Raw genomic sequence first — 18,718 nt, 5'->3', positions numbered from 1 at the left:
AAGAAAAGATGCAAGAAACTGGATGTTTTAAAAATTAAATCATCAGGATCCATGGCACAAATGCTGTCTCAAACTTACGAATGGGAACAAGTCTCTCAGAAACAGATGAAAGATCTGTGGGAGCTGGGCAGAAGCAGCATTGTTTATAATTAATGGTGAAGTTGATTAACAATTAGAACAAACTACCAAGGAAAATGGTTGATCTTCCAGCTCTTGATGTCTTCAGATAAAGACTAGATGCCTTTCTGGAAGCGATGCTTTAGTCTTACAAAAGTTATTGGGCTCAGTATAGGAGTAATGGGATGAAATTTTATGGCCTGTGATATACAGGTGATGAGACTAGATGACACTAATTGTCCCTTCTAGCCTTAAACTCTATCAGTCTATGAAACCTAAGAAGAATCCAATCTTTAAACAATGTTACAAGAATTTTTCACCACATCTCATCTCCTCCATGTCCTCTATCGAGGAAATTTCGAAAATTTTGGCAACTTTAACATAGTAAGCAGAAATAGCACCGGGACCATAACCCCCTCCACACACTTTTTAACATGGGTGTAATTTGGGAGGGGGTATTGCCCCCCCAACTGCAAGTTCAACGAGCTTGTTGCCCTGCATGCTGTTTAAAACACAGCACCTAAGTTCCCTCTAAGCTGCACTGCAGCGCAGCAGGCTATTAAGGACCATGCAGATGCACAGCCAGGAAGAGGCACCTCTCCCCTGACCCTGGCCCCACTGAAGCTGCCTCAGCCAAGGAGAAGGGCCTCTCCCTCAACTCTGGCCCTTCTGGAGCTGCCATGAGAGGGAGAGGCACACTCCCCCAACCCCAAACTGCTATAGAGAGACCTGGGGGGAATTCTCTCTCCCTGCAGCAGCCCCAGGGCAGCCTGCACCTCAAACCCCTCATTCCTGGCTCCACCCCAGAGGCCACATCCCCAGCCAGAGCCCTTACACCCCCCCACACATCCCAACCCTCTGCCCTAGCCCAGACCCCCCTCCCAGACTCCGAACCCCTCAGCCCCAGCCCCACCCCCACCACACATCACCTCCATATTGGTGCACATGAAAAAATTCATTCCGCACATGGATATAAAAAATTAGAAGAAACAATGCATAGCACCCAGAGGGGGCATGTTTCCAGTCAAATTGCTTCTATAGCCAAAAAAAGAAAACTATTTTTCATAGGACACTTAGTCAGTGGTACTTAATCTGCTTGACATGATGTAGGAGAAGCACATTTATGGGCCTTCTCTATGTTTAAAAAAGAGTGATATTTTTAATTTTTTTCCTACTGTAGATTAGGCTTGAAGAAGAATCTAATGCCTGAACCAGGAAGCAACAGAGCCCATGAGACATTTTGGTGACATTTTGGAATTTTTTTCATTGTTATTTTTTATTTCCAGTGTTTTTGAAAAAAAAATCAACTACTTTTTATAAAACTTTGGTTAAAACCCATTTATTTAGCAAGAACTTTGTGGCAAAGTCTGATTTCTGAAGCAGGAGGACACCAATTAAGTTGCTGATCTTGCAAACACTTATATAGGAGCTTAACTTTATGCAGGAAAGCATAAATCAATGGCCAAATCAAATCAAATGCCCTGCTCCCCTAGATCCTAGGAGATCTCAGTGGCACCTGAGTAAAGTTAAATATGTGCATAGATGTTTTCAGGATTGGGATATCGCATGGAATTTTTGGACTTTTTACTTTCTGGCTTCATGAAAATGCTTTAATGCATGTTTACAATACAAATATTTTTGGTAAAACCATTTACCAAAGGCTCCCATTGGTTTCATTGTGAGCAGGATAGTGTCTACCATATTTGCCATGAAAAAAGATACACAGTTTCTGCAGTCTGATCACACAGTAGGATGGCCACCATTATAAGTTTTAAAAAATAGCAGTACTTAAGGACCACGCATTTCAAATCTTTGGATTTCATATATCAAATGACAGAACTCTTGCTCTTCCTCAGCTATTTATTTTCACAGGCCAACTAACTAGGAATTTTGGTCCACAGCCTTTTCTACAATTCTCGGAGGTCATCGGAATGTTGTGTGCAAGGGTGATTATTACACGGTGATTGGATTTGTGTAGTCTGGAGAAGAAAAGACTGAGGGGGAACATTATAACAGTCTTCCAATATGTAAAAGGTTGTTATAAAGAGGAGGGTGAGAAATGAATCTTCCTAACTACTGAGGATAGGACAAGAAGCAATGTGCTTCAATTCAGCAAGGGAGGTCTAGGCTGGACATCAAGAAGAACTTCCTAAGTGTTAGGGTGGTTAAACACTGGAATAAATTGCCTAAGGAGGTTGTGGAATCTCATCATTGAAAGTTTTTAAGAGCAGATTAGACAAACACCTGCCAGAGACAGTCTAGACAAAACTTAGTCCTGCAGGGAACTGGACTAGATGACTATCAAACTCCCTTCCAGTCCTACATTTCTATGATTTAAGATAATATACAGTCAAAGGCATTACTCTTCTAAGGCTCTAGGGTCAGGGACAGGGAGCAGGGGCCATTTCTATAAGATTATTCTTGGTACGCACACGCCAGCCACTAAACTTCTCCCTAACAATAAGTCACTAATACTATCTTACCAACTTTTCTTCCCACTGCCCTGCTGATTTATCTTGACTCCAACCTGGAATGACAACCTCTGGAATGAACAGGTAGCTCTATGGCTATGCTCATGAAATCCCTGGCTTTTTGCTGAGGCTTACCAAGGGTGCTAGCCAGCGCTAATAGTACTTTTGACACTCTCCTGCCATGAATCACATTGCGAGCATAACCCTGCTGCACGCAGAATACCAAAGAGCCACAGGATCATAGCAGCTTTCAGTTACTACTGATTTGGGCTAGATTCAAACCAGTGACCTCAGAGTGAAAGTCATTATGACCATACCCCTGAATTTGACCCATTATGTCAAATTCTGTTCTCCTTACTCAGCCTGTATCGTAAATAATAAACAATGACTTGGACCTACTGTACTACTGTCCCAGCCTAAGATCTGGCTGTATCCTTGCCGATGGTAGTCCTTCCTTTGTCACAAATCTAAACCCTCCTCATGCAGCTGAGTCTGACCAAGATCAAAATTACACTGGCTGATTTTTGTTTCATTGATTTTTTTCCCTTTGTGGCCTGGCATGTCTCAGGTAATTTTTTCATCAATATATGAGCAGGTTTTGCTTATACAGGATTACAGGGATTACTAAAGAAAACTGTTTGCACTTTCCAGCAGCTGGTGTGATTTGTAATCCCTTGCACTAGTAAATAGTTAATGAGTTGGGGGATCAAATAATTTTGGTTTGATTCATATCCAGCATGCTGACACAGCATCAGTCTTGTGTCTAAACTCTGAACAAGTTGGACACAGTCCCACACCCACCAGCAGCTTCCCATACTCCTCTATGTAAACACACAGATTTCTCCAGGGGAAAAGGGAGAGTAGTGTTTGTTTTTCCCAGAGTTCCTACACTTCTCTTTGGCCAGCGTGAGGTGTAGCTCTCTCCCATTTCTCCGCACATACCCTTTACTCCATTGCTACCCTTCATCATCCTTCTCTCCAGGGGGCCCATTATTACCACTCCTCTACCAGCTGAGAGTTAACTATTGATCAAGGAGACACCCCTTTCCACTCACCCACTTCCTCTCCAGTGTGACCTATCACTGGTATTTCTAAGGTGCCTGTCACCTTGGCATTTAAAGGGTGAATGTGTTGCCCCCATAGCACTTGCAGCCTACGGATTGAAAGAATGGGACAAATGCCCATGTTAATCCCAGATAATGACCAACTTGCTCTTTACGTTTTCCTCAGTCATACATATTGTAAGTTGCACATGTGAATAGACAGCACGGGTTAATATACAACATTTTCCTTCTGCCTCTCAAGTCCAAAAACAGGGCTCTGAACAACCTTCACTATAGGTTGTAGGTTTGCAGCTGAACCCTCTCCACCGTACCTCATCCCTCAGAAATTCAGCTGCTGCCTTAAACGTGACTTGAAAAGGAAACTAAAAATTGAGTTAAAGCCTTTAACCCCCAGTTTATAGTCTAAATGCAACCCCCACCCCAGTATGCCAGAGTGGGAAAGCTTTCACCGCAGAACTCAAGTTAAATTTACCTCTCTAAATTGTTTTAGGCTCTGTCAGAGTCCACTGCTTTTCCCAAGAAATGCTAGAAATGTTCCAAAATGCATCATGTACCAGTTTTTCTCAACACTTTTTGATACCAGGGACTGACTTGCTGCCTTCCTAAACTGTCTCAAGGAGCTCTCCGGGACTGGCGCCACTCCACGAACAGGTCATACAGAAACACTGCTTTACCACATCTAAGTTACTAGAAGTGCCGGCAGTTGCAAGATTCTCATATCAATAACAATCCAGAAGGACTCTTTTGACCTAGTAAGGTATCTATAGGTACATTCTTTAAACAAAGGTAAATTGCAACCTTCACCTCTTCGGCACATATCTGACTATTGACATCAATGAGAGTTTTGCCATTGACTTCAGTGATGCCAGGATTTCACCTTTGAAGACTTTAATCAGCAAGAGGATGCTACATAGAAATTATCTTCCTGTAAGCAAGCTTCATTTGGGAGCCTGAGCAGGTTGAGGGTGACCCTTTCCAAATAGCCCTCAAAAGAAACCAAATAAATTACACAGGTTAAAAAGAAAAACTCATCCACAATATTTCTTTAAGCCAGAGAGTGAGCAAACATACATGTTTTGGCTTCAGAGTCAATTTTCACTTCTAAAGCATCTAAGCAGGGTGAGCCGTAGGATTCTGGGAAAGGCCAGCAAAAGGATTCTTTCCCCCTTGATGTCCCCCTTGCCAACCTCCATGATTTTATCATGAGCCTCATTCATTATGTTTGGTGTTTTTCTTAAAACTCCACCTCTTGGAGTCAGATGATTACATGAGAATCTCAACTTTCTTTTAAAAATGTTTGCAGCGACCCTGGATGCACAAAGAAGCCTGAAAATGTGACTGCTCAAGACTGAAAAGCAGAAGGAAAATGAAAAGAATGGCACTGAAAAAAAAAAAACTGACAAGAAAGCTCAGCTGTCACTGGGCCGGTTGGGAGGGCTCTAGCTAGAGCCTCATGACCTCCTGGGCTCCCTGCTCCAAGCTGGGCTGTGCCCACCCCACTCCCCTGTCATAGTATGTCTGCCCCCTGGCTCCCAGCTCCCAGTCCAGCTGCTCCCCAGGCTCCCCAATGCCAGCTAGACAGCTCCCCGGAGGTTCCTGGCTCCCCACTGCCAAGAGTCCAGCTGCTCTCCCTGGCTTTTGGCTCCCTGCCACAGCAGGGCTCCTGGCAAAGAGCTCTGCGCCTGGAGTCCAAGTGGCTCCCAAGTGGGAGCCGTGAGCCTTGGGCAGCTGCTGGGCTCCTCACAGGGAATAGGGAGCCCAGCCTGGCTCAGAGCTGGGAGCAGGGAGCTGGTCAGGCACAGCCTAGCGGCTGTTGAAAGACTCCCACCAGCTGCCCAGAGGCTCTCTACTCCCCACTTCCTGCCAGGAGCCCAATGGTGGGGACCGGGGGACAGCCGAGCTCCTGGCCGCAGGGAGCTGACAGCCCGGGGCGGGGGCTGCCAGCGGAGCTGATACCAGGCTGTCAGCCCCACACACTGCCCCCTCTTAAGTGAGTGGAAGCGCTCCTTGTGAGGATGCGAACCACAACCCAAGGAGGTAGTGTGGACATGAACCACCACAGAAAAGTTGCCCTAACATAGGTTGACGTACGTTTCTAGTGTAGACATGCCCTTACACAGAGCCCTTCTTCAGGTCTGGAAAACATGCATCACAGCTAAAATATAAGGTAGAACAGATTGTCTAGCATAAGTAGTTAACACATATTTCCAGGGACCATTCACAGTAAAGTGGTTCATTAACACCCCTTCACTAAACTGGGACTACTGCATCACTTTGTATCACCAGTGACAGATGATACCTAAGACTCTGGGCTACACAGGCTCCAGCAGCAAGCCGTACATTTATACGTAGTAAAATGTATGAAAGCTGTCATTTTAATTATTCCTTGGAAGACTTTTGAAAGAATACAAAGTTTTTGTATCCATGCGCTTTTGTCACAGCCAACTCAGGCAACAGCTTTGACACTTGACATTTTGTTCCTCTTAAGCAGAAGAGTGATTAGGAGCATGATAATCCCTTTAAAATGCTTAATTAATCTCCAAAATAATGGTGGTCTGCTGGCACTGAGGCTCAAAGGCCTTTAAATTCACACCACCACCAAATAGAATTTGTACAGGCTAGTCTGATGCTAGGAAGATGCACGAGTCTGGCTCTACAGAACTAAATCACTGCATGCACAAATGTAAGCGGAAGCTGTGTTGAGGCTCTTTGAAAACTTGGCCTTAAGCACTATTATAGTACAGTACCCTGAGTCCGTGGTGCTGAAGGAACTCCCGGAGATGCAAGATGCAGTGAGTGGGTGGATGTGTGAGTGAACAGGAATGTCAGCAAAGAAGCAAGGGAGCAATTTAAGATAGAACAAAGGGACCTAGGGTCTGCTTGCTGAAGCCATATGTGCATATTTGTTATCTGACTTTAAGATAGCCAATGGGAACCACTGCTGAGCTGATGGAAGAGCTGTCAATCAGCATTTTAATACTTAGCCACTTCAGTGTAGTGCTCCAAGATTCTCAGATGACAGGGACTATGTAAGTAAATTATTATTTCTAGGAGTATAAAACTACTTCCTTTTCAGCCTTGAGGGCACAAGCTGAGGAAGGCTATAAATAATTTCAACATCTGTTTCTCTAGTTAATAAAGTTTAATTTTTTTTTAACATGCCAATGATTTTTGACATTTTAATGATTTGGAAGTGGTTTGGCAGTACCGATTCTGTCAGCTATCCAGCTGACTCTACACTTGTGAAATTGTATTTCTGAAGATCAAGAGTCTCTCACAGCTCATTGAGATGAACAAACATTCAACTATCACAAAAGGCAACTGACACTGTACCCAAACTTATTACTGGAAGGCTAAGATTTCCCTGAGACAACAAGTGGACATTTATGTTCACTTGGGGTAGAGTTACTATCCAAGTTTCTCATATGGCAGACTCATTGGTCAACTTGCTGAAAACCATAATTACCTGAGTGTAAGCGAGTTTTTTGGTGTACGTGAAAGTCCACTCCAAAGGTCCCAGTTACATACTAGCTTCCCAGAATAGCTAACTACAGGTCTGGATCCCAAGCTATATTTGTAACCCAAAAAACCATAATGTTCACATTGGAAAGCATCAATTATGAAGAAATGGGTACATACTGTTGTGAACCAGCTTTTTAATTAGTTGACTGTTTACACATAAAGCCTGTGATTAATAAAGCACAAACACTTATTTAGGCATGTATGGGTCCAGAAAATGTTTGTCTTTGCTTGGTATTGTATCAATCCTGCAGGGACTAGTGGTAGCTGAAAGGAGCACATTAGACAGTAATATCTTGAACACCTCCTTAAACTTTATTTTGTGGCATAGTGGCCACCTTTCCCCTTAATACTGGGATAGTTGGGTTTCTACATACTGTCTCTCAAAGAGCCTTGTGATATTTCCACTATCCAGTTGCTTTGGACTTTGGGCCCCAATCCTGTTCTTCTTGGAATCCCTGAGAGTTCTGCCATTGACTTTCTGAGAATGGGCTCAGGCTTTTCACAGGAAGGACAAAAGTCTGTGACCTTTTTGAAGCCCCAACCCTACAATGGCTTATGCATGCATTTAATATTAAGCACTCCTCCAATAAACACATGGTTTATTCGTTTTGAAGCCAAAACTAGTAAGAAATCAGATTTTACATTTCTACACTATACTCTCAAAAGGCATTAGGATAAAAGCAGACTTACAACACTTATACACATCCAGGCTCTATTGGAAGTCTCTTCTCCCCCATTTCGCAAGCTTGGAAACTTGCAATTGCCTTTGTTACAACAGAACACAAGATCCCAGCCAAAGGCAAAGCTTTTTTAAACCAGATCCAAACAGTTGCATTGTTTCACTATATATATACATATATATATATGTCTACAGCAAGCAACATTTGATAGTGACCTGCCAAAGAATGTTATGTGTGTTCACACCCTAGTGTAGCGTAGTGGGGACAAACAAGCTACCTAGTTTTAAGATGGAACTCAAATTTATAAATGGGTTTACATGAAAGGGTTGCCTGCGATAACAGGGACTGGACATGATAACTAAGGAGATCCCTTCCTGTCCTGTGTTCCCTTTTTGGTTTCTTGGATGTGCAAAGAGTTAAATAGTTTGAAAAGGTGGCTGTATGAATGAGATTCTGCCTTATTTCAGAATGAGATTCTGCCTTATTTCAGATTAGACATCCTTGTTGTTGTTGTAGCACTCAGTGGTTGTGGGGAAAACAGCGGGATTATGACTTTTTCTCCCCTTTTGCTGGTCATTTTTTTTTTTTAAATAAAAGGAGAATTTGTTCTTATCTTTCACCTCATTTTTAATGAAGCTTCTTATGGCTACAGCATCACCTTTGAAAAAATGAAACTCTGCAGACTCCAGGAGCAAGGTAACAAATTCATTCTTTCCTTATAGTAGAGCATTTGCAGAGCAGTATCACTAACAAACCCCCCCCACGGTCCTGTGGGAATCAGAGTTCAGTTCATGGGTTGGTCTCTTGATCTCCAGTTCAGCAAGGGTTGTGGGGGGAGGGTTTCCAGATGCAGCATGCCTAGTTGGGGAGCGTCCTTTCTAGCTAATTATGCAACAATGTTTATGGACTTTTGAAGGAAACCACAGCTCATTGCCTTGATGGAAAAGATGGTGGATACAATGAGAGGACAGGGTAAACAGGGGGAGGGAGAAATGGGGATTTCCTCAGGGATCTAACAGTCATAGAGAACCCCCAGCAGGTAATACTCTAGTGTTAATACCTACCACATCTCCCCTTGTTTTCTCCATCAGAACAGGAATAGGGAAAAGCCAAAAAATGAGTCCATTTTGTTTGAAATGTTTCTAAATGTAAAGTGTCAGGTGGCTCCAGCTTATAGTAAAACAAAGGACAATAACTTGCATTTTTCTGCTCACACTAGTCCTGTCATTCTCGGAACCGCCATCTGGAAGTATCTAACCTCTCCCATAGAGAGTGTTTATTTGTACTTAGACCAACCCTCTGTGATTATATTCAGAACAGTAGGTTAGAATGCATGATGGTAGGGTATATGTGTAACATTTCCCTGCACTTTTTATAGTCTTCAACAATAAATACAGCTTATTTCAATCACCTTTATTATCTTGCTCAATAATAAAAAACATACTGCTATACAGTATACATTGTCGAACAGAGCTTTCTTAATCTACTGCATACATGTACAAAGTCTGAAGTAATCTTACTGAAAAAAATGCTATTTTTAGTCTCCTGATGGGTAGACAGAACTTCATCAGATGTAATGCTTTCCAAGGAAAGCAAATCAATGTTCAGACTAGTCATCAACTATTAACAAAAGCATACAAATTAACTATTTAATTTACAACAAAAAAGAAAGTTAAAAGTTACATTAACTCCAGATGCCATATGACTACAATAGATTATTCTGAACATAGACAAAAATTATGACCACAATTGTATCCAAAAGCTGGGCTAAAATAAAAAGTTTCAGATATGATCTTTTGGATACTCATTTTTTCTTGGTATATAGTTTATCTTCATAGTTGACTGGGATTATGCCACTGCATTCTTCTGTCTTTGATACTCGATGCTTTAAAAAAGTTGGTCTAATTACATCAACATCACGTCCTAAATGGTCCATCATCGTTGAAACAATCGTGGGTGGGCCATCAAAGTCTACCAAAAAATATCTATAATGGAAAACACACATACACACAAACTCAATAAAATAATATATATGCACTGCAAAAGCTTTTATTCATACCATCATTCTGTTGAAATTGTAAAATCAGATTCTCAATTATCTACAAGGTATAACCTTATATTTTGGTTTTTTAACTGTTTTTAAAACAAAGCCCAGGAACATTATGGATTTAAAAACACAGGTAAGTCATATTATACAGAGCTACGCAACTGAAAACAATATAAGTGAGTATCTTTCCTATTCATAGGGCACCATTTCTTGTCTGTGCACTCATACTGGAATTAGGAATCTGCCTCTACTTACTCCATACAGTTACACACTTAGTATTTTTCAGACCATTTAAAAGTCACATATTTATTCAGTTAAACAAAATGTATACTTTCCCTCCTTGAATTCAATGCATTTTTCCTCAGGGATCCTTGCCATGTGGAGAATGCACTCACAAACAGATCAGTGTCAAACATCTAAAGTTTATATATTGTATGGGCAATATTTCATCCATCCCAATACTACTTTATAACTGAGTGGATGTTTAAAATAGCAGCAGAAAGTGGGGTGGGGAGAGGGAGGAAGAGAGCTGGAGCTAGCCCAAACGAGCATGTATTCATTAGTGACATGTTTGAACTTCTGAGAACTGAAGATGTATGTTGAAATTGTGCACAGGCAGCCCTAACTTGCACAATTGGCACTCATTCAGCAGCTCTGCATACTGTAATGTAGGTCTTGCTGGCCCTGGCAGAATTGCAGAGGTCTTATTTTCACACATGTATAATACGTCTGATATTTTCAGCATCAGGCAAGCATTTCTTGTCAGCCATCTATTTATCTGTGACAGATGTACAGGAACTTACCTATTTCAAGGAGAATCCCACTCTCCATTTCTATTTCAGGTTCCCTATGTCACTTCTGCAGTCACTCATTAGATCAAGTAACTCACATGTTGGATCTTGTTCCATCAGTTGATTTTTAATTTGGAAGGAATCTTTTAAAACTCTAGTGGGATAGAGTAAGTGGTACGGTCTATTGCTCTTCACAAACATATGCTAGTTCCACTTTGGAGAAGAGACTCAACTGGATATTGTGTTTGTGTGTTCGAAAATAAATCCTCATACAATTCCCATATCCTCAAATGTCCCAAATTTGTTCAGAGCGCGAGGCCCACGGCTCTTGCATATTTTGAGTGATCTTACTGCAGCCATCATACTCATTTCAAAAGTTAAAAATAGATGGCAATTTGGCATTGTAAATAAAATTGTAGTTACGGGGACTTTTAACCCATCAGCTTGTTTTTTGGTAAGGCTTTAACTACAGTACAATACAGAATAAAGGAAGTCTCAGTTGTCTCTCAGAATTCCTATTAAATATTAGACAATTATAGCAAATAGCTAGTTTCCAACTGCAGCATTCATTAAAGATACAGTAGACAGCACAATAATTCCCACTTAGAGTTCTGTTTTTGAACTTCTGTACAGTTGTATACGATGCATCCCAGCACACTCACAAAAGTGTTGAGCTATGCAACAACTGCCAGGCACCCAAGATGAGAAATTGGGCCTACATATACATCACAATACAGAGTGCAGAGAATGTGTCAACAACAAAAAGTTCATTATGTTTTCCAAATTATGACACATGAGGAAAACAAACTCTTCAATCTAAATACCTGCAATATGAAGTCCCATTAGCATTAACAGGTTTTAGACACACACAGAGAACAAAATTTCCCCACTACAGAGGAGCAGCACAAAGCCTCTGGGTCTGCCTACACAGCTGCTGGGAGTGAGCCTCCCAGCCCAGGTAGACAGAGACGCGTTAGCTCTGCTCAAGCTAGTGCGCTAAAATAGCAGTTTGGAGGTTGCAGTGCAGGTAAGTGGCTTAGGGTAGCCACCCGAGCTTGGACCCTGGGGGTCAGGCAGCCTTGGACGAGTGGCTGCGTGTTGCATCATCCACACTGCTATGGCTAGCAAGCTAGCTCAAACAGAGCTAACATAAGTCTGTCTACATGAACTGGGATGCTCACTCCCCGCTGCAGTGTAGACATATCCTATATGCCACTTACGGGTAAAGGAGGGACGTAAGTGGTGCAAAGGTCTTACACTGGCCTGCTGCACAGAGGTGAATGCTACACACAAGGAGAAAACAATAAAGGAGGATTTCCTTAACTGAGCATTCCCAGCCCCTAAATGAATGTGCAGCAATGGACACTAATAACCTTTTGTAGCAGAAGTGCTGCAATTTGGAAAACCAAATTAAAATATTGAATTTCCCTCTGTTAGGCTTGGATAGCAAAATCTCCCATGATACTAATAAAGGGACCAGTCCTGTAGTCTGTACTGAAGCAACTAGTCCCCTTGGGGCAGATCCTCAGCAGATGTAAACTATCATTGCTGCATTGAAGTCGGGTGGAACTATGACAATTTACACCTCAGGAATTCAATAGGACTAGTTATGTGAAGAAACTCCTCTCATGAATGCTATAATGAGGCCTAATTGCAAAGTCTCAGAAAGACTGGGCCCAATACATTTGGAAAAAATGAAATGCCTTAATACTTTCTTATCTCCAGTAAGTAAGAAAGAGAAGTCACATACTTTAGACTTTATTAAAAAACCCAAATGGATAAAGCCTAACAATAGTGGAATAAATTACAAATCTAACATTTCCCAAAGGATGTGCATTGCCAAGAAGGAAAATCCTATCTTCAGTTAAAATATTGCAATCCTTGCATAGTTACAACCAAAAAGGAAAGGAAAGTCCAAGCAAATTCTGATAGATCATACTACATCAAAGTCTGCATGCTCTTTAGCAACAACATTCATTCATGAACCGCCCCACTTTTCCATACTATTTTGGCTTTGCTGTTACAGAATTTCATTCCATTTCTAAATGCAAGTTGTGTGCTGCTTTTTACTGTGCTCCTAAAACTGCAATAGCTTTTCTCCCAAAGGCAGGTTTACTACTTTGTGGTTTCTCACACACAAGCAGACAGTGGAAATTTCCACTGACGCACTGTTGATAAATGAAGAAGTGGGGGATGGGAAGGATGAGCTACTCCAGCACATCTGTGTGTCTGTTTCACAGAGTAGATATTTTATCTGAAGATACAAAAATGCAGCAGTTGGGAGAATGCAATTTATAAACCATACTAACCATCCTTCCTTCAGCGTAATAAAGCACTAATTGCTCTGATCTATAAACGGGGGGAGGGGAAGGGGAAGGGAAGAGGAGGAAATAAGTCTTTTTGCCTTTTGTTTCCATTAATTTAATTGTGCTTAAACAAAAAACGAAACAAAACAAAAACCCTGCTGTGATTCATGAGCTGATCTGGAACCCTGCCCATAAAGACAAATGTATTTAGTCAGTGATATATATCTAGATATAGATATAGGTATTTAAACTTACAGTTCAATAGTGCACACAGCAGGCTAACATTTTTCTTAGTTTAAAGCAGTCAGCTGTGAACAGACACACAAATATTGCAGCTACTATTTGTCAGGTGACCAAAATAAAATCCCAGCAAAGCTGAGAAGAGGATAGAAAGGAATATAGGAGATTAACAGTCTCTTTTTGCAAGCACAGCTGGAAAATGGAGTTGCAACTCTCTAGGAGTTAGCAAAGTCATTGGGGAGAAATACAGGAAAATTCCACTCTGATTCACTGTGAGACCACAGTTATTTTTGTAACCCTCTTCTACCGTAAATTGAAGGGTAATTTAAATACAGGACAGCAGAACCTTTATCTGCTGAAATATCAGTGCTAACAAAGGAAGGGGGGCTCCCTTTGCATCTTAAAATAGCCACATTTCATTTCTTATATATCCAGGCCAAGAATTATTTCAACCTTTAGCCCTCAAATTACCCACATCTCTGTTTTCAAATGGGTACTTTGACTTAGAAGACACAAGAGAAGCTCCTTGATCAAAGCTTGCTTTTAAACCCCCTTGGGACATGGCTCTCAGCCTACATGTATAGTGTAGTGTGACTGAGAGCCGAGAGGAAGGCAAGAATTGAAAGAGGTTGAGTGGTCGGCAATCTGGTTAGCTACCCAAAGAAGTTTCCACCTGCTGCAAAGGGGAGAATGTTAGAAATGATTAGCCCTCATGCTTTAGAACTCTTTTCTTTAGGAGCTTTAAATCGAGGGGCTTGTCTACACTGGCACTTTACAGCGCTGCAACTTTCTCGCTCAGGGATGTGAAAAAACACCCCTCTGAGCACAGCAAGTTTCAGCACTGTAAAATGCCAGTGTAGACAAGCCCCAGTGCACCAGCGCTGGGAGCCGTGCTCCCAGTGCTGGTAGCTACTCCTCTCATGGAGGTGGGTTTTTTACAGCCCTGGGGGAGTATGTTTCCGTAATGGAGAGGTTGAGGGGGCTGGAGAGAGTGAAGGCTCTAATCTACAGGTAAGATGGGAGTGTCCAGCAGGATTCAGGTTGGAGGACAAGACAGGTGACGTTATAATGAGAGTTATTAGATGTTTCTGCCAAAAATAGTCAATTTTGACATTTGAAATACCATTGTTACACATTAGCATTAGCACCCCATTGAGGCCTGAGGTCACATTATAGGTTTGTTTTTTGTCACTCCGGATTTTAAATATTGTAAAGGCTCCCAGAGAATTCTGATGGACACTCACTATTTTTACTCTTATAATTCAGAAGAAATAAAATTACATCCAGATGGTATGGGTTTGTGAATAAAGATTCAACCCCTCTTGCTCAAGTGGAAATACTGTTCTGTAACAAGCTGCCTGTTTAAAAATAAGTTGTACAAGAACAGCACCTAGCCTCAAAATACGTAGTACTAAGAAGCAGGAAAGCCTGAACAACACACTACCTGGCACTTGCACAATAATGCTTCTAATATCCGAGCCACTTTATGAACATTAAAATTGTTAAAACACCCCTCTGAGGAATTATCTCCATTTTACACATTGAGAAACTGAGGTACAGAAACATGAAAGGAGCAAATCCTATCCCCCACGGAGGTGACAGAGCCACCAACTGCTGTGTGTATCCTGCAATCCTTCCTCCACAGAGGAGGGGATGCTAGGGGGTAGAGAGGCTAGTCAAACTACTTCAGGAGGCTGGAGTAACAGCTATAGAGCAGATCCACTATAAGGAGCTCCCCAAAGCTCAGGTGAGCTATTGAAGCTGAAATCCTCTTCCTAGAAGGCAGCTCATATGATAATCCCAGTATCACATAGTGAATCAACAGCAGAACAAGAAATACAGCCTAGGTTTCCTGATTTCTAGTCCTGGGTTCTATCTATTCCATTTCTTGTACCCTACCCACAACCGTGGTACCTGAGCGCCAATACTGCAAGAAAAACAAGATCTGAATTTGCTGTGTCAGAAAACAAATAGGCTGATGAGACAGGTAGGAATAAACATCAAAACAAAAAAAAGATTGAGTGGCATGTGGGCAAATAAATGAGGGCTGCTGCCTTTTCAAAATTAAACCTGAAAAGGAGGAAAACAACAACAAAGTGAAAAAAGCTGACAAATAGCACATGGTATTTATTATGAATAACCAAAATTATGCATAGTTTGCTGTGGAACTCACAAATACATGAAATGAATTTTACAGAGTGTGTGTGGACAGAGCTAAGGAAGTTACTGACAGGGCCGGCTCCAAGCACCAGTGCACCAAGCACGAGCCTGGGGCGGCCTGCCGGTCACCGTGAGGGCAGCAGTCAGGCTGCCTTCGGCTGCATGCCTGCGGGAGGTCCGCTGGTCCTGTGGTTTCAGCAACAATCCAGTAGCGGGTACGTTACCAGCGGACCTCCCGGAGGTGCACCGCCAAAAGCTGCCTGACTGCCATGCTTGGGGCGGCAAAATACATAGAGCTGCCCCGGTTACTGAATTCCAAATAGATTATAGAAAAACAAACAGATAAGGTGGGTGAAGCAATATCTTTTATTGGACCCAATCTTTCTGTTACACAGAGATAAACTGAATTTAAAATGTTCAGTGCTGTTTCGCAAAAAACATCTCTACTAACAAATCTGACCTTCTCTAGGGCACAGAGAGATACAGGGTCAGAGGCAGCATTCTGTAACTTTGGATTCCTGGCTCCTATTCCTGTGCTCAGATCAACACATACTAGCTCTCTCTAGGTTATTAGATCATTCATTACTGAAGTAGCAAGTGAACCTCATTTCAAAGTTCTCCTTTGCAGACTATAGTGTGACAGATCCCCCCAAATGAACTAAAAATCTAGCAAAACATCATCCTGCCTTACCCAGTGCCTTCAGCTGTAGATGTCATGAACTTAAGAGCCCTCCTGCTTTAGGCTATATAAAGTACCCGCCCTGCTAAAGAAAACCCACAAAGTGTTCCACCATATCCAGCATGATCCACAAGTTACATTGCAGAGATCCAACGTTTTTAAAACACTTCCACTCAAGTGCTGGCAAAATCCGTAACCCACATGTGGTACAATAACTTCATTAGACGCTCTAATTTGAGCACTTTATTTAAAAAAGTTACTTTGAGAGCGCCAAGGTATATAACATTTTATGCAGTACCTATAAAGTCTCAAGCCTAACATCATTTGGATTTAAACACTGATTTGCTCCTTATTAAAACAGTTATGTTAATTTATTTCACAAGCTAGCAAACACCAACACACATGTTCAGAACAGTATAATTTTGCATTAAATAAAAATTAAATTAGTGTATTAGTGTAAATATAGCTCATGTAAAAATTAGATGCACATAAAAGCCAGATAAGACAATATACAGAGAGTGAGGACTCTTGTTCAGAGGAGGGGACAAAGTCCCCTGGTTTATATTCTTCCAGCATTTCTTCTGATGCACTGTGACCTTAGGCAAGTCACTTAGTCTCTTTGTGCCTCAGTTTATCCATCTACAAGATGAAATTATTACTTACCAACTGCTCCAAGGTGTTGTGGGGTGTTATGCAGTATATTTGACCCAAGGTTCTAAAAATGTTTTGCAAATATTAATATTTGCAAAGTGTTATTACTAGTCCTAAACTCAGCTAGCATAAACAATACCACAGGTTTTAATATCAAATATCCTCCAGTTTTACATTAAAACACCAATAAAGCAATAATTGTCAAATTTTTTTTCCTAAATTTACCCTAGCACACACACACACACAAATTTATAGTTTTTGTATTGTTTAAGGCATACTAAGAGCTCACATGCTCCTAACAGCTCAGAGCTGATGTTTATCCTTCGGGCAAGCAAATTTTAATTTCTTTTTTTTAAAACCATAATTTGCCTAACTCCCCGCACTGCACCAAACATTAGGGGAAAAAAATATACAGTACCAGAAATTCCAGGTATTAAAGGTGAAATTTTGGTCCTACTGAAGTCAATGCAGAAGTCCCATGGTCTTCAATGAAGCCAAGATTCCACCTTATGTATTTTGGCCCTCCGATGACATATCTATATCATACAGGTCAGATACTGTAAGTGATTAGCAAGTTATATGCTTATAAACAAAAAGGAATACAGCAAACTTCAGCTATTCCTAAATTTAAGAAAGGGTATTTAGGAAAGGTAAGCAATATTTCACCCACCACAACTGGCTACAAAAGAGCTGTTTTTCTGTTCAGGGCATATTTTATACACCTACCTCTCAAAATATACACTAATATGAATTGCTAGCCACCTTCTCACCATTACTTAAATGTAAAGGCTCAGATATCCACTGAAACATGAATGTATATACCGTCCAAATCCCTGGGAAAACTATTACTGCTACGATGGTTGCACGCGAGTTGTTTGTCAAGGACACAGCAGATTGCACAGAGGTAAATTTAAGAGGAAGAGACAGCCCTGAACTTGTCCCAGTTAAAGTGCTGCCCCCACTGTCAACATACACATTCTCCTTCACAGTAAATACAGTTTGCTTACTAAGATCTAGGGAACTTTACACTTCGGCTGAGATCTTCAAAGCTGCCTAGGGGATTTAGACACTCAACTTCCATTAATTTTAATGGCAATTGTGGGTCTAAAAATCTCTTACCAGCTTTGAAAAATCAAAACATTAAAATAAGTAGAGATCAGTTGGCTGTAAAATTCCCATTACCTGACAATTTCCCTGGACGGGACTGGATTTACTATGAAACAAATCATGTGGTGGCATGGGATCCCCAACAACAGGGGGGCCCCCAAAATGCAGAACAAATATCTGACAACCTGCCCTTGAGTCCCAGCCGACAGCGCAGCAGGGCTCAGGCAGGCAGGTTGCCTGCATAGTATGGCCAGTGGCCCCACACCACTCCCAGAAGTGGCTGGCGCATCCCTCGTGGGAGGGTGGGGAGAGCAGGCAGCAGCACATGGAGATCCGCTGCCCCCCTCCCCCGAAGGGGTGCGCAGAGACATGCCAGCAGCAGAACTAAGGCAGCTCCCTGTCCACTCTGCCTCCTTCCCTTCACGCCACTTTGCTCCCGGAAGTGGCCAGCATGTCCCTGTAGCCCAGAGCGGGGGCCATCTCCATGTGCTGCCCACACCCCAAGTGCCGACTCCACAGCTCCCATTGGCCGAGGATGGCACCTGCAGGCAATGATGCAGGGAGACCCCTGGTCCCCTGTCCTCCCCTGCCTAGAAACCATTGCCAGGGGCCGGGGGGAGGAGTGTTGCTGGTCGCTTTGGGAGCCGCACCGCCTGAGGTGAGCGCCAACCCCATGCCCCAGCCTAGAACCTGCACTCTGCATCCTAACTGCCTTCCAGAGCCCACACTCCTCACCCCCTCCCATACTCCAACCCCTTGTCCCAGCCCAGAGCCTGCCCCCAAACTTCCTCCCAGAGCCCACACCCCTCACCTCACACCCCAACTCCCTGCCCCAGCCCAGAACCTGCACCCAGCACCAAAACTTCCTCCCAGAGCCCACTCC

At 42.3% G+C, this 18,718-nt stretch overlaps 1 protein-coding gene across 4 annotated transcripts in view; it reads right to left on the bottom strand.

Annotated features, from left to right (window-relative positions):
• Window positions 1–9,252: 9,252 nt before the first annotated feature.
• The window catches only part of MRPS6 (mitochondrial ribosomal protein S6), a 68,543-nt gene continuing 59,077 nt past the window's right edge, over window positions 9,253–18,718 (bottom strand). For all 4 annotated transcript variants that reach the window (XM_050929779.1, XM_050929770.1, XM_050929798.1 and 1 more), the window contains exon 3: window positions 9,253–9,839. In XM_050929779.1, the coding sequence (XP_050785736.1) occupies window positions 9,659–9,839 (181 nt within the window). In that variant the 3' untranslated portion in view covers window positions 9,253–9,658. The remainder of the gene's footprint in view (window positions 9,840–18,718) is intronic.

Source organism: Gopherus flavomarginatus, chromosome 1 (genome assembly GCF_025201925.1).
Source record: "Gopherus flavomarginatus isolate rGopFla2 chromosome 1, rGopFla2.mat.asm, whole genome shotgun sequence".
NCBI lineage: Eukaryota > Metazoa > Chordata > Testudines > Testudinidae > Gopherus > Gopherus flavomarginatus.
The sequence above is the reverse complement of the archived record's forward strand: the minus strand, read 5'-3'. Positions and strand labels throughout refer to the sequence as shown.